The sequence below is a fragment of the Lissotriton vulgaris genome, chromosome 11, assembly GCF_964263255.1.
Source record: "Lissotriton vulgaris chromosome 11, aLisVul1.2, whole genome shotgun sequence".
Lineage (NCBI taxonomy): Eukaryota > Metazoa > Chordata > Amphibia > Caudata > Salamandridae > Lissotriton > Lissotriton vulgaris.
The window spans coordinates 947,929,753-947,942,786 of NC_141699.1; the positions used below are offsets into that span (position 1 = coordinate 947,929,753).

At 42.5% G+C, this 13,034-nt stretch overlaps 1 protein-coding gene across 7 annotated transcripts in view; it reads left to right on the forward strand.

The window, feature by feature from the left end:
* The window catches only part of LOC147683727 (von Willebrand factor A domain-containing protein 5A-like), a 326,679-nt gene that overhangs the window by 53,697 nt on the left and 259,948 nt on the right, over positions 1-13,034 (forward strand). For all 7 annotated transcript variants that reach the window (XM_086944103.1, XM_086944100.1, XM_086944105.1 and 4 more), the window contains exons 3-5: positions 589-791; positions 1,218-1,440; positions 7,346-7,518. In XM_086944103.1, the coding sequence (XP_086800229.1) occupies positions 589-791; positions 1,218-1,440; positions 7,346-7,518 (599 nt within the window). The remainder of the gene's footprint in view (positions 1-588; positions 792-1,217; positions 1,441-7,345; positions 7,519-13,034) is intronic.

Sequence of the window (13,034 nt, forward strand, 5' to 3'; positions counted from 1 at the left end):
GCTATCATGGCCAGGAAGCGGCTTGGAGGGCTATGTCTGCATAAAATGAGTAAGCAAATCTGTGTTTGTGGTGAGATTGTAGTATTGTAGTTTAAGTAATGGAACGTTTGGGCAGTCAACTGCATAGGTTTTATTGGATGATGTTTGATAATCTAGTTGTAGTCCTGTGAGTTGTATAGTTATTTGGAAGTTTCTTGTTCTAGATATGTTTGTTAATAACATATACAAACTATGATCAAAAGCAATGGAAGCATCTTTGAAACCGGTTATCTTGTTTATTTAGCAAATCCTTCTTGGTGTACCTTTATCTTGTATGCTATGTGTTTTGAGTTTTATTCTTGACTTATGAGAAATAACGTGGAGTGACACAAATATGTTTACTTATGCAACTATTTGGTATCTACTGAACTACTTTGCTAGTATCTGCAAATTTGTATTGTGCTTCTGGCCTCTCCCATTTGCCTGTGTCTTTTGGTGGCATAACTACTGCTTCTTAGATGGTGTTGTTCCCTCTTTCTAGTTCAGAATAGTTTGACAGATGATCTCTAGACCACAGTGATATATTTTGACATGTTCTTTCTTTCCCAGTTCCACTTAAGGGTATCTCTGTAGATGTCCAAATAAAAGGCTTTGTGGCTGATGTTTCGGCAACCCTCACTTATAAGAATGAGGAGCAGAACCCGTTGGAGGCTGTATTTGTGTTTCCCATGGATGATGATTCAGCTGTCTACAATTTTGAGGCCATGGTGGATGGAAAGAGAATTGTAGCAGAGATTCAAGAGAAGAAGCAGGTAATTGGGGTTACTCTTTGTATTATTACTTCCTCCTTAAATAGAAATTGGCATATTCTGATTGTGTGGGACCTCAACCTGCAAATTCACAGTGTCTTAAGAATGGCTGGGCAAATAATTTAATTATGTTCTCCTCACCATATTCTGTACCATGAGAATTCTTTGGCAGTTTGGTAAGATTAGTTCTATGCATATAAGCTACTGGTTAGTTTATATCTTTTTACAACTATTAAAAGTGTTCCATCAAGGCAATAGTTATACATTTTTATCAAAATTGTCATGGACTAGTTGTACACTGCCTCTCACTTTTACCCTCCAACTTAATCATGTGAATCTTAAAGGTGTGGCCTTCAGGTTATGTCAAATGTGATGGGTTGAATCCATTGGAAATAGTAAATCTATTAATGCGTCTATTAAACCTTACAGGCCCAGGAGACGTATGCAGATGCCATCAGCCAGGGGCAGCAGGCCTTTCTCTTGGAGGAGGACAGCACCTCTGGCGACATCTTCTCATGCAGTGTCGGTAACCTACCCCCAAATCAGGAAGCAGCAGTCACTCTGTCCTTCGTGAGGGAGCTGCCACTGGAACCCGATGGTGCTGTCCGATTTGTTTTACCCACTGTCTTGAATCCACGTTACACTCCACGAGGTGAGAGAACGATGAAAATGAGGGAGGCAGTAGATCAGAAATCTTTATACAGACTTTATGTTCAGTGTGTCCTTTTGAATCAGTTTTTAACACTACTTCTTTGAAACAAACTTAATCACATAGGATTTGCTTTCAACTGCAGTTGCTTTCCCTTCAGTTTCTAAGACATCAAGCAATTTATTTCTTTTTTATGCTTGTTTTCAGCTGTTGAATTAGTTTGTATTCCATGGCTTGAATATTTGTGCTGGCTGTTTACTCTCAATGTTACTTAATGCCAAGATCTTCTGTTAATTGTTCTTCAGTTGTGCTAAAAAAGGTTTTAGGTCTCATAAAAAAAACTATGATGTATTGCTAACTTTAACTGCACTCTGCACCCCCATTTTGGCTGGAAAAGAATCTGCTTGCTGGTGGTTGGTTATCAGATTGCACAACGTTCCACCAAGCTCAGGATACCAGCAAACGTCAGCATCACAGCTTAAAGCTTGTGCCATCTGTTTATTCAGTAAATGGCCAGAACTTGATGAAAGAAGTACGACTGAACGTTTGTTGGATTTATGCCTAGAAAAAGTCAGGATATGCACATGCATACAGTGAATGATTCACAAATGTGGAACAAACGCTCATTATGTGTTGTGTATTCGTATTAAAAGCAAGACAAGTACATTGTGCACATGAACATTCCTCCTAGAATAGAATAGAGTATGGGTAGTGGTCAAGAAAAGATAATGTAGCGAGTTTGCCGTCATACATTGTTTACTTTTACACATTCCTGTGTCACTCTTTTAGTCCGATTCACAAGCAGCAATTAGTTACTGCAAAATGCATTTCACAAACCTACAAGTATAAATCTCATCCTCCACATCTCATATCTTCTCTGTGGGGAGAACCTCACATATATAAGTTTGCTACTTAGTAATAAATGTGGGAGGTACTGGGGGAGTAGCTGGAAAATGGGCAATGCTGACTACTAAATGTGAGGAATGGTTTAGGGAGGAGTAAGGAGGGGTTAAGTTACAGCTAAGGAGGAGTTTAGGGAATGACAAACACCAACCCACAAAAGATCAAGGCTATTGCTATTCACAAACTGCACTTCTTAAGTTACTTCAGCAAAAAACTACCCAACACTCTAGTCAGTGTACTTCAGATGATACCTGGAGTACGTCCAGTCACACATATGGCCACCCACTGGTACTGCAACACCCTCCCATAGAAAGAAACTAGAGCCAAGGACTTAAAATAGAATTCAACAGGAAATAATGCTAAAATAAGGTCTTGTTTTGACTTTTTTTTAAATGTATCTACTTTTGAATAATTGTTAAAAATATTTTAAGGTAATTTTTAATATTATTTAATATAAATGTCCTTTATTGCTTTAGAAAAATAAATGATTAGATTAATTCCATACATAATGTTTTGCAATTTTTAATACATAATATGTAAATATAATTTTAAGGTTGTATGTTTTACTAAATCTTGTCAAAAATAAGTTTAACTAAATAAGTTTAAAAATTCAAATACATATTGTTTTTTATTATTTTGATCTAAATTGTAAGTAAAATAAATACTTAAATTAACATGAATATGAAAGAAGTACGACTGAACGTTTGTTGGGTTTATGCCTAGAAAAAGTCATGATATGCACATGCATACTGTGAATGATTCACAGTATGCATTCACTGAATACCTAGAATTCAATCAAGCAGGGTTTCGTCCCTGCCACTCCACAGAGACAGTCATACTTGCAGTCCAGAATACCTTAAGAACCAATGCTGATAACAACTTGCATCAGGCTCTGGTGCTCATTGATTTGTCGGCGGCGTTCGACAAGGTTGACTATTCCATTTTGGTTGACCGTGTCGAACAGGCCGGCCTCGGGCCCTGCCTTGAGCTGGCTGCAGTCCTTCATATCTGAACGCACTCAATCTGTGAGGTTAGGTATGTTCACAGCCCCCAAAATCAGTACCTCTTGTAGAGTTCCTCAGGGCTCTTCCCTGTCCCCTTTATTATTTAAACCGTATCTGCGCCCTTTGTTGTATTCTTTGAAAAATCACAATGTCACGATATACAACTACGCAGATGATTTACAACTTATTTTTTCCCTGAGCTCTCCTGATGCAGTTGTAGAATTCCAAGCCACTATGACCCACATCCAAAGCTGGATGACCTTGAACCATCTTAAGCTCAACCCGGGCAAGACAGAACTTGTCTTGCCCGGGAAAAGTGAAATCAGCTGGGGCCCCCATTTTTGGCCCTCGGTCTTGGGAAATCCCCCCAGCAAATCTCACTCCGTCAAGAGTCTGGGGGTAACCATCAGCGATGATCTCTCTCTTAAAAGCCAGATAGGAACGGTAGTCTCCTCTGGATTCTTCCAGTTGAAAAAGATACGGAAAATCGCCCATATTTTAACCCACTCGGCCCTGATTCAGGCAGTCATCGCCTTGGTCTTATCCCGCCTTGATTTTTCGAACAGTCTTTATCTGGTTCTTCCAGTTGGTCAGCTTAAAAGACTGCAGTGTCTGCAGAATCAGGCAGCCAGGCTTATTTATAAGCAACCTAAGTGGCAGTCCATCGGGCCAGGCTTAGAAGAACTACACTGGCTGCCTGTGGCTCAGAGAGCCGCATTCAAGGTCGGATGTATTATTTTTAAAGCTTTGCAAAACAAGGGCCCGAAATTTATAAGGCAGCTGATATGTAAATATATCCCTTCACGCAGCCTTCGTTCAGCCCATAAAGATTTACTTTTGGTACCCCAGTACAAGAAAAAACGTCAGGGAGGCAGCAGCTTTCACTACCTTGCAGCCTCCCTTTGGAACTCCTTGCCACAATCCTTGCGACAAACTGAAAACCTTCTTTCTTTTAGACATGCTTTCAAGACCTGGCTTTTTAAACAGGCATACTCTAAATAGATGACTGCCGAAAATGCCTTGCTGTGTTATGTCTTCAAACCCACTGTTTAATAGCGCCATGAAGCCCATGGGCGTACGTGCGCTGAATAAATAAACAATTAACATAACATTAACATAACATAACAAAGATGGAACAAATGCTCATGATATGTTGTGTGTTCGTATTTAAAGCAAGTCATGTACGTTGTGCACATGAACATTTCTTCCTAGAATAGAATAGACTGTGGGTAGTGGTCAAGCAAAGATAATGTAGCGAGTTTGTCATCCTACATGTTTTTACTTTTATACTATTCACAAACATTCCTGTGTCACTCTTTTAGTCCGATTCAAAGCTGCAATTAGTTACTGCAAAATGCATTTCACAAACCTACAACTATAAATCTCATCCTCCACATCTCATATCTTTTCTGTGGGGAGAAACTCACACATATAAGTTTGCTACTTAGTAATAAATGTGGGAGGTACTGGGGGGAGTAGCTGGAAAAAGGGCAATGCTGACTACTAAATGTGAGGAATGGTTTAGGGAGGAGTAAGGAGGGGTTAAGTTACGGCTAAGGAGGGGTTTAGGGAATGACAAACACCAACCCACAAAAAATCAAGGCTATTGCTATTCACAAACTGCACTTCTTGAGTTACTACAGCAAAAAACTACCCAACACTCTAGTCAGTGTACTTCAGATGATACCTGGAGTACGTCCAGTCACACATATGGCCACCCACTGGTACTGCAACACCCTCCCATAGAAAGAAACTAGAGCCAAGGACTTAAAATAGAATTCAACGGGAAATAATGCTAAAATAAGGTCTTGTTTTGACTTTTAAAAAATGTATCTACTTTTGATTAATTGTTAAAAATATTCTAAAGAATAAAAAATATTTTAAAGTAAATATTTTAATATTTAATATAAATGTCCTTTATTGCTTTAGAAAAATAAAATAATTAGTGATTAGATTAATTCTATACATAATGTTTTGTAATTTTTAATACATAATAAGTAAATATCATTTTAAGGTTGTATGTTTTACTAAATCTTGTCAAAAATAATTTTAACTAAATATGTTTAAATATTTGATTCAAAGATATATTGTTTTTTATATTTAGATCTAAATTGTAAATAAAATAAATACTAAAATTAACTTATATGAATATGCAACATACATGTTTCTTTTTGAGTTTAATAAACATTTTTAATTTTTCCAAAACACTTTTTCACAGGGAGTTCTTTGCACTGATGGCAGAGAACTCTACCCACATGTGAAACGTTATTATTGTAAATTTAGAGTATTAACTTAACATTGAATTAAATATTTAGTTGAGTTAAATATATCCAATTAAAATTAACTTTTAAAGGTTTTTTGAACACAACCCCACCTAAAGCAGAAAGTGTAGATTTGCTTAATTGTGTATTAAAAAAAACGCAAAAAGGTATAACATTATTTCAAATGTAATTATTTGGTAAACAAAATATACATTTATTAAATATAATAATTATTAAATTAAAGATTATTAAAAGATTTTATAATAAAAACATATATATATATGTTAAATGTATAGTTGTATAGTTTTATAAAAACAACATTAATTATTTTATTTAAAAGTTATTTGCTAAGGGGGTTCTATTTTAAGTCTCTGCCGCCATTATTTTCTATGGTTAGGGCTGCAGTACCAGTGCTGGCCATATGTAATGCTGGTTTTATTCTAGGATCCTTTTAGGCTGTAGTAGCTTTACACTTGTAAATGTGGTTCTTCACCTAACATGTAATTCTTTATAGTACATTGCACTCTGAAATGGTGACTAGTGAAATGTAGTAAATTTACTACAAAGTGTACGAGTAAATTCACACATGCAGATTTACTCAGATGTCAATCTACTTTTGGCAAAATACCCCTTTCTCAGTAGATCTACGATGGATTAAAAGTGGTAAAATACACCAATCTAAGGGCCTGATTAGGATGGCCGTCGGACTGCCATCCCTTTGGAAATGGGACCGTCTGACTTGCTTTTGGCGGTCCCGCAACGTAAATTACATTGTGACCACCTTCAAGGCGGTCACAAAGTGTATTCTTTGAACTGCGGTGTGTGCTGCAGGCTGCAGTATTCGCTGCAGTCCAAAAAGTTCACATTTTGCATATCCCTGCACTATGTGGCAGGCACCATGCGGTGCCCTCCACATGGTGCAGGTATATGTACTGGAGCACCATAGGTGACACCCCAGGTCCCATGTCTGATGGCCAGGGGGTAAGGGGGGCCCGCTATGGGCCCCCAGTGTTCCTTTCCGCCTGCTGTTTCATGGCAGGCAAACTGCAACAGCTGGCAGGAAGGGACATCGTAATCCCTTTGGTGGTGCCTGGCAGGCACTGCCACCATTGTAGGGATTGCGGCTCCCTCTGATGCACTGATGGGCTCCTTAAGCCCATCGTATGCGTGGCGGTTGGTCTTTCCGACCGCCATCCATCCGCCCACCATTGTAAAATGGTGGGCGGTAAAGAGTGTTGCGTTGGCAGTCCCACCGTCATCGTAATCCGCCCTTAAGCACCCAAACGTGACATGAACTTAACAGTATTTACAGCAAAGCAATAAACCACAGTAAAATAGGAGTTTGAGCTGAGTTTAAGGCTTTCAGAATTAGGAGATACAATAACTACATTAAAAATATCAATTATAGAAAATTCTAAACAGAAATATTGCAACAGCCCCTTTTATGCTCAAGAAAGATACCACAGTTGAAAAACTGATGATAAATTATCTATAACAAGCCAGTGAACAACACCTAGATAATCATAGTGTAAATAATGTCAGACTAAACCCTATTCTAGTTGGGATATTTAACCCTCTTTAGGCAATTAGAAGGTGGATGACCTTGATGCTGATTGATTGATTGATTTTATTTTTTATTTGTTTTCTAATATTCAGTGTTCATCTGAAATGGAATATTTGAATATAGCCTCTCTTTATTTCTGTCTCTCATTTTATTTCTCATATCTTTCATCTCCACAGACGTTGAGGTCAAGAGTGTTACCGCAGACATACCTCGTGTGCCCACAGGAAAACTTCCCTATTCTCTTAAAATGTCTGCAGAGGTCATATCCCCTCATGGTGTCAATAGAGTGCAGTCCAACTGTGGCCTGACCCCCCTAAAGTACCTTAAGGTGGACAAGACATCTGCCCAGGTAAGCTTTCCTCTTTACTAACTATTCATTGTATGGTGCACTATTCAAATGCTCACTAACCATGGTTGGCTGTGCTTCTAAATACATAAATAATAAATGATATCCCATAGCAATAACTCATCACCATCCTTTGGCCTAATTTCTAATACTGTGATAAAGGGATGGCTATTTATTGACTTTTTTCATTCGCATTTACAGTAGGAACAGCCATACAACTGATCAACCAGCAAAAACAGTATTCAGCAATGGAACAAACAGAGCTCAGCCACAGACCAGATCATGTATTTTGGCTCCCATATGTCTTTCATATTAAATTCCACAGCACATCTACACTTCTCCATATTATATAATAACATTATAGCACTGGGAATAGAACCATGATTCAAAGGGCTAGCAACAATCTACTTACTTACTCCACTGAGTAACTGTCACAGTGTCTTTATAATCCCAAGTTTCCGGGAGCAGCTCAACTGAAGGACCTTCCAATCACTCTGGTAATCCAATAGATTGTATATTGTTACTTCTCTGCCTTTGCTTTCCAGGCATGTGTGGTCACCAGCAGCTGCATGATCTTATTGCATATCTGAGGCATATTTAAAGTAATTACCTCCTCCACTTCCTCAGTAGTTTTTGTCCCTGAAACAAGAAGATTCTTCTGTAGACGGACAGAGCGCTTAAAGTTTTGGAAATCGACACGTGCTATTTTAGGGAGTAGTCTTTGAGCTTTTTCCTCCCTCTACATGCGATTGTGCTAATGTTTCAGAAGTAACATACCTGTGTGCAGCTACATACAGCAGTATCTTGTTATTCCACATGAGTATGTAAGGCTTGTCTTCAAGCATAATTGATGCTGCCACAGCTAGACACTTCAGCCATCACAGCTAGCTATGCCTGGGGAGTGACCAGTCGCAGGCCTCTGAGACGTTTAGCTGAACAGATCCCATGTAATTTACAGGTAACCGCACTGTCTGAGCGCATAAGAGAATCTCCATTCATATCTTGTTACCGTCTTGCAGGATCTCCAGTTCAGAAGTGTAGTGTATTACGGGAGAGGGGAGTATCGAAGATACCTCAACTGAGTCTGTGTTACAAGGGGACATGGGACTAGGCTTAATTTCCCAGCTAAAAAGGTGAGGGGACTCAACCACATTTTTCACTATCAATGCTTGGAGTACGGGTGGAGAAACATAACCTGGGCTAGATTGTCTCCTACTTGTATTGGTGCGGTCGCTGTTGGTAGCAGGCTGTATTTACAGTCAAACATGTGGAACTTAGTTACGATGGCTTTGAATGCACAAGGTTGGGCTTGGTGAGTAATGCTAGATACAGTTGTTCACTGGTTGATGTATGTGCCATCTTGTGTGTATCAAGTTATTGAGTATTCTGATGGAATACTGGATTTTTAGAGTCAATCAGAAGGGAGTTGATTCACATATTCTTTTTCTTTTTATATGATGGGATGGAAAAGAGGTCTTCTCTTATTGAGGTTTGAGGTTGCACAACACAAATAGATGAGAGTTGCAGTAGCTTCAGTAAGTGCATGTAATTTACACTTCTTAATGCATAGTACCACATATATACAGTGTTCTGTCACAGTTGTCACTCACAAGCATCTTGTGACCCCTTCTTTGTTTCCAAAGAAGCAGTTTTCTAGTCTTGGGCAGAAGTTTATACTTTCACACCAGAATTAAGGCATCGACTGGTGTTACACTTTGGACATACATCTTTCAACTTGTTAAAATGAGGGTCTTCTTACACATTAAAAAGAATTAGCTTCTGTAAAAATTAATTCAGCTTGATATGTCGGAGAGTACCTTCAGAAAGCTAGCCCTGTTTGACTGTAAAATGAGCCTCGTAAGACATAAACAGTGTTTTCATGCCTGTAGTGTCTGTGAAGAGTCTTCCATGGACTGTTTCTCCAAGTGGGGACATCTCTTTGACTGTTGTAGCTGTTACTTTGTTACACTGCTATCAGTATTGTCTACTGGTTTGTCTCCACTCACTCCAATGCTCGCACTTTTCCATCACCTTCTATTTTTAGGTCTCGGACCTAAAGGTTGTGCTTGCGCAGTCTGGGGTCGGAGAATTAATGTTCTTTAGTAGCGCTTTGGAACCCGCCTCCCTGCCCTGTCTCTCCTCAATTGGCTGGCTTCCTAAACGGAGGCCAGCCATTGGAGGAGAGATGCATCACTCCAATTTAGCCCCATCTTTTTCGGATTCGGGGGCGTAAGTTTTGCTGTTCTTTAGCTCGTGACGTCGTCCGTCACTCAGGACAGCAAAACACGCCCCCGAATCCGAAACATTTCGGAAGCTCGGGCCACCATTTTGCTGCTGGTAAGGTTGAGGTAGGCTGCTCTCACTTTCCTCGTTGCCGCCGTCTTTTTTCCCGCCCCCTCCCTCTGTCTGTGTCTTTTTCTTAAAAGGTGACTGCGCACCATGGGTTCAGAGGGTCAGGAAACGCTGTGACGGGAGGTGGAAACCGGAGCAGCAAGAGAAACCAGAACTCAGCCCCTTCCCGTGCCCGTCCTCTGAGGCTTGCGAGGCGCACTCTGCTCCCTGCTCTGAGCGGACTATTGTGTTTCCTACCATCGGGATATCAAAGTTTTAAAACACAATCAGTTAAACACACGCTTCCATGCACACATGAAAAGAAGCCCAGCTTTAGCCCCTTCCCGTGCCCGTCTTCAGAGGCTTGCGAGGCGCACTCGGCTCCGTGCTCCGAGCGGACTATTGTGTTTTCTACCATCGGGATATCAACGTTTTAAAACCCAATCAGTTAAACACACGCTTCCATGCACACATGAAAAGAAGCCCAGCTTTAGCCCCTTCCCGTGCCCGTCCTCAGAGGCCTGCGAGGCCCACTCGGCTCCCTGCTCCGAGCGGACTTTTGTGTTTCCTACCATCGGGATATCAAAGTTTTAAAACACAATCATTTAAACACACGCTTCCATGCACACATGAAAAGAAGCCCAGCTTTAGCCCCTTCCCATGCCCGTCTTCAGAGGCTTGCGAGGCGCACTCGGCTCCCTGCTCCGAGTGGACTTTTGTGTTTCCTACCATTGGAATATCAAAGTTTTAAAACACAATCAGTTAAACACATGCTTCCATGCACACATGAAAAGAAGCCCAGCTTCAGGCCCTTCCCGTGCCCGTCCTCAGAGGCTTGCGAGGCCCACTCGGCTCCCTGCTCCGAGCGGACGTTTGTGTTTCCTACCATTGGGATATCAAAGTTTTAAAACACAATCAGTTAAACACACGCTTCCATGCACACATGAAAAGAAGCCCAGCTTCAGCCCCTTCCAGTGCCCGTCCTCAGAGGCTTGTAATCCGCTGTGAATCTCTGCCCTCCGCCGATGGCTGACGCCCCCGTGCCTGCAATCCCGGGCTCCGGGCCCCTTTTCTCCGGTCCATTCTCGTGCTCCGAGGCCGGGAGCGGCGGCCCGCGGGCGGGAAGGGCCTCCTGCAGGGAGCGGGCCCTGTGGCATGGCAATGGGGCTCCGGGGGCCGCGAGGAGCACCTTCTGGAACGGGCCGAAGTAACACAGGGTTCCGCCGTCCTTTCGCCGGGAGTGGAGACCATGCCAGGGAGCCCTGGCCCGGGGGCTGTCGCCGCGCACCTGCACCCTCGGCTGTGGCACCCACGACTCGGGGGCAGCCGGGGGACTTTTACCAGCAGCGGGGCACAATCCGGGCTCAAGCCCCGCATGCATCAACAGGCAGCTGCGCGCAGATAGCTTCACATGCAGGCAGAGGGCATTCTCTGCCAAGCGAGAGGAGACGGGCGCAGACTAAACATAATTGGTGATATAATCGGAGTGAGATTTTGGGGCTGGAAATCCAATGAAAGAATTGCCAGGGTTACGGTGAGATCAAGAGAAGTTTGAGGTGCACGTGAAGCCAAGTTGTGAGAGCCATGTGGTTGGTAATAAAGTCTAGAGGAAGGACCAGGCTTGTGATAAACGAGGGGAAAGCCAAGTCGAGGGTGGTGGTTATGCAATCCTTTATGGAGGGGATTGGAGTCTAATGGAATAGATGATGGAGATCCAGCTAAGAGGGTAAACCAGTGGAGTGTAAACGATTAAAGGAGGGTTAGAATGGGGTAACATGAAATTAGGTGTCTGTTGGCTCATGAGGGATATCCTAGAATTGTGTCAGTCAGTCAAAATAACTTTATTTCGCCAACACAATGTAGGCACCACCACATCCACCAACAACACCACATCCACCACCACCACATCCACCACATCCACCACCACCACATCCACCACCACCACATCCACCACCACATCCACCACCACAACATCCACCACCACATCCACCACCAACAAATCCACCACATCCACCACCAAATCCACCACATCCACCACCACCACTTCCACCACCACTTCCACCACCACTTCCACCACTGCATCCACCACCACATCCACCACCGCATCCACCACCACATCCACCACATCCACCACCACATCCACCACCACTTCCACCACCACATCCACCACCACCACCACATCCACCACATCCACCACCACCACACCCACCACCACATGCACCACCCCCACCACATCCACCACCACAACCACATCCACTACCACCACATCCACCACCACACCAACCACCACTTCCACCACCACATCTACCACCACCACATCCACCACAGCATCCATCACCACATCCACAACCACCACATCCACTACCACATCCACCACCAACACCACATCAACCACCACCACCACTACCACATCCACCGCCACACCCACCACCGCATCCACCACCACATGCACCACCCCTACCACATCCACCACCACCACATCCACCACCACATCCACCATCATCACCACTACATCCACTACCACATCCACCACCATCACCACATCCACAACCACCACCACATCCACCACCGCATCCACCACCACATCCATCGCCACCAACACATCCACCCCCACCACCGCATTCACCACCACATCCACAAACAACACCACATTTTAGGTTTCACCTGTATAGCGCTTGCACTGTGCTTGAGAAAACGATTGTGTTTAATATAAACCTACAAGGGACTTATATCCTGCCTCACTCTCTCACTATATAATACTCACTATTTCGCTTTTTACTACTCACTCTCTAATACTCTCTTTACTAATAACTCTCTCCTACTCACTATCAACTACTCACTCTACTACTCTACTACTTACTCTGTGTGTGGGTGCTAATGCAATAAGTCTAGCATATGCAAACGATTAAGCTATTGGCAATGTAATGACAATGCCATTTATTTATGATTAAAAGAAAAGTCATGAGCAATGCCAATAGCTCTACCTTTAATAATGCCAAGACCATTGCATTGTAAATGCCTATTTTATTTCATTGCCTTGCTGGATGGTGTACTGTTCTATTTGGTCCTCTTCCCTGCCCTTTATCTGTTTCCTGCTCTGGCGTCCGAGAGAAAAGGGCACAAAAAGCTGCTTCGCATATGGGTGACTATCTCCACTTTCCTCTCTCTGGGAGTCGTTGCTGGACCTG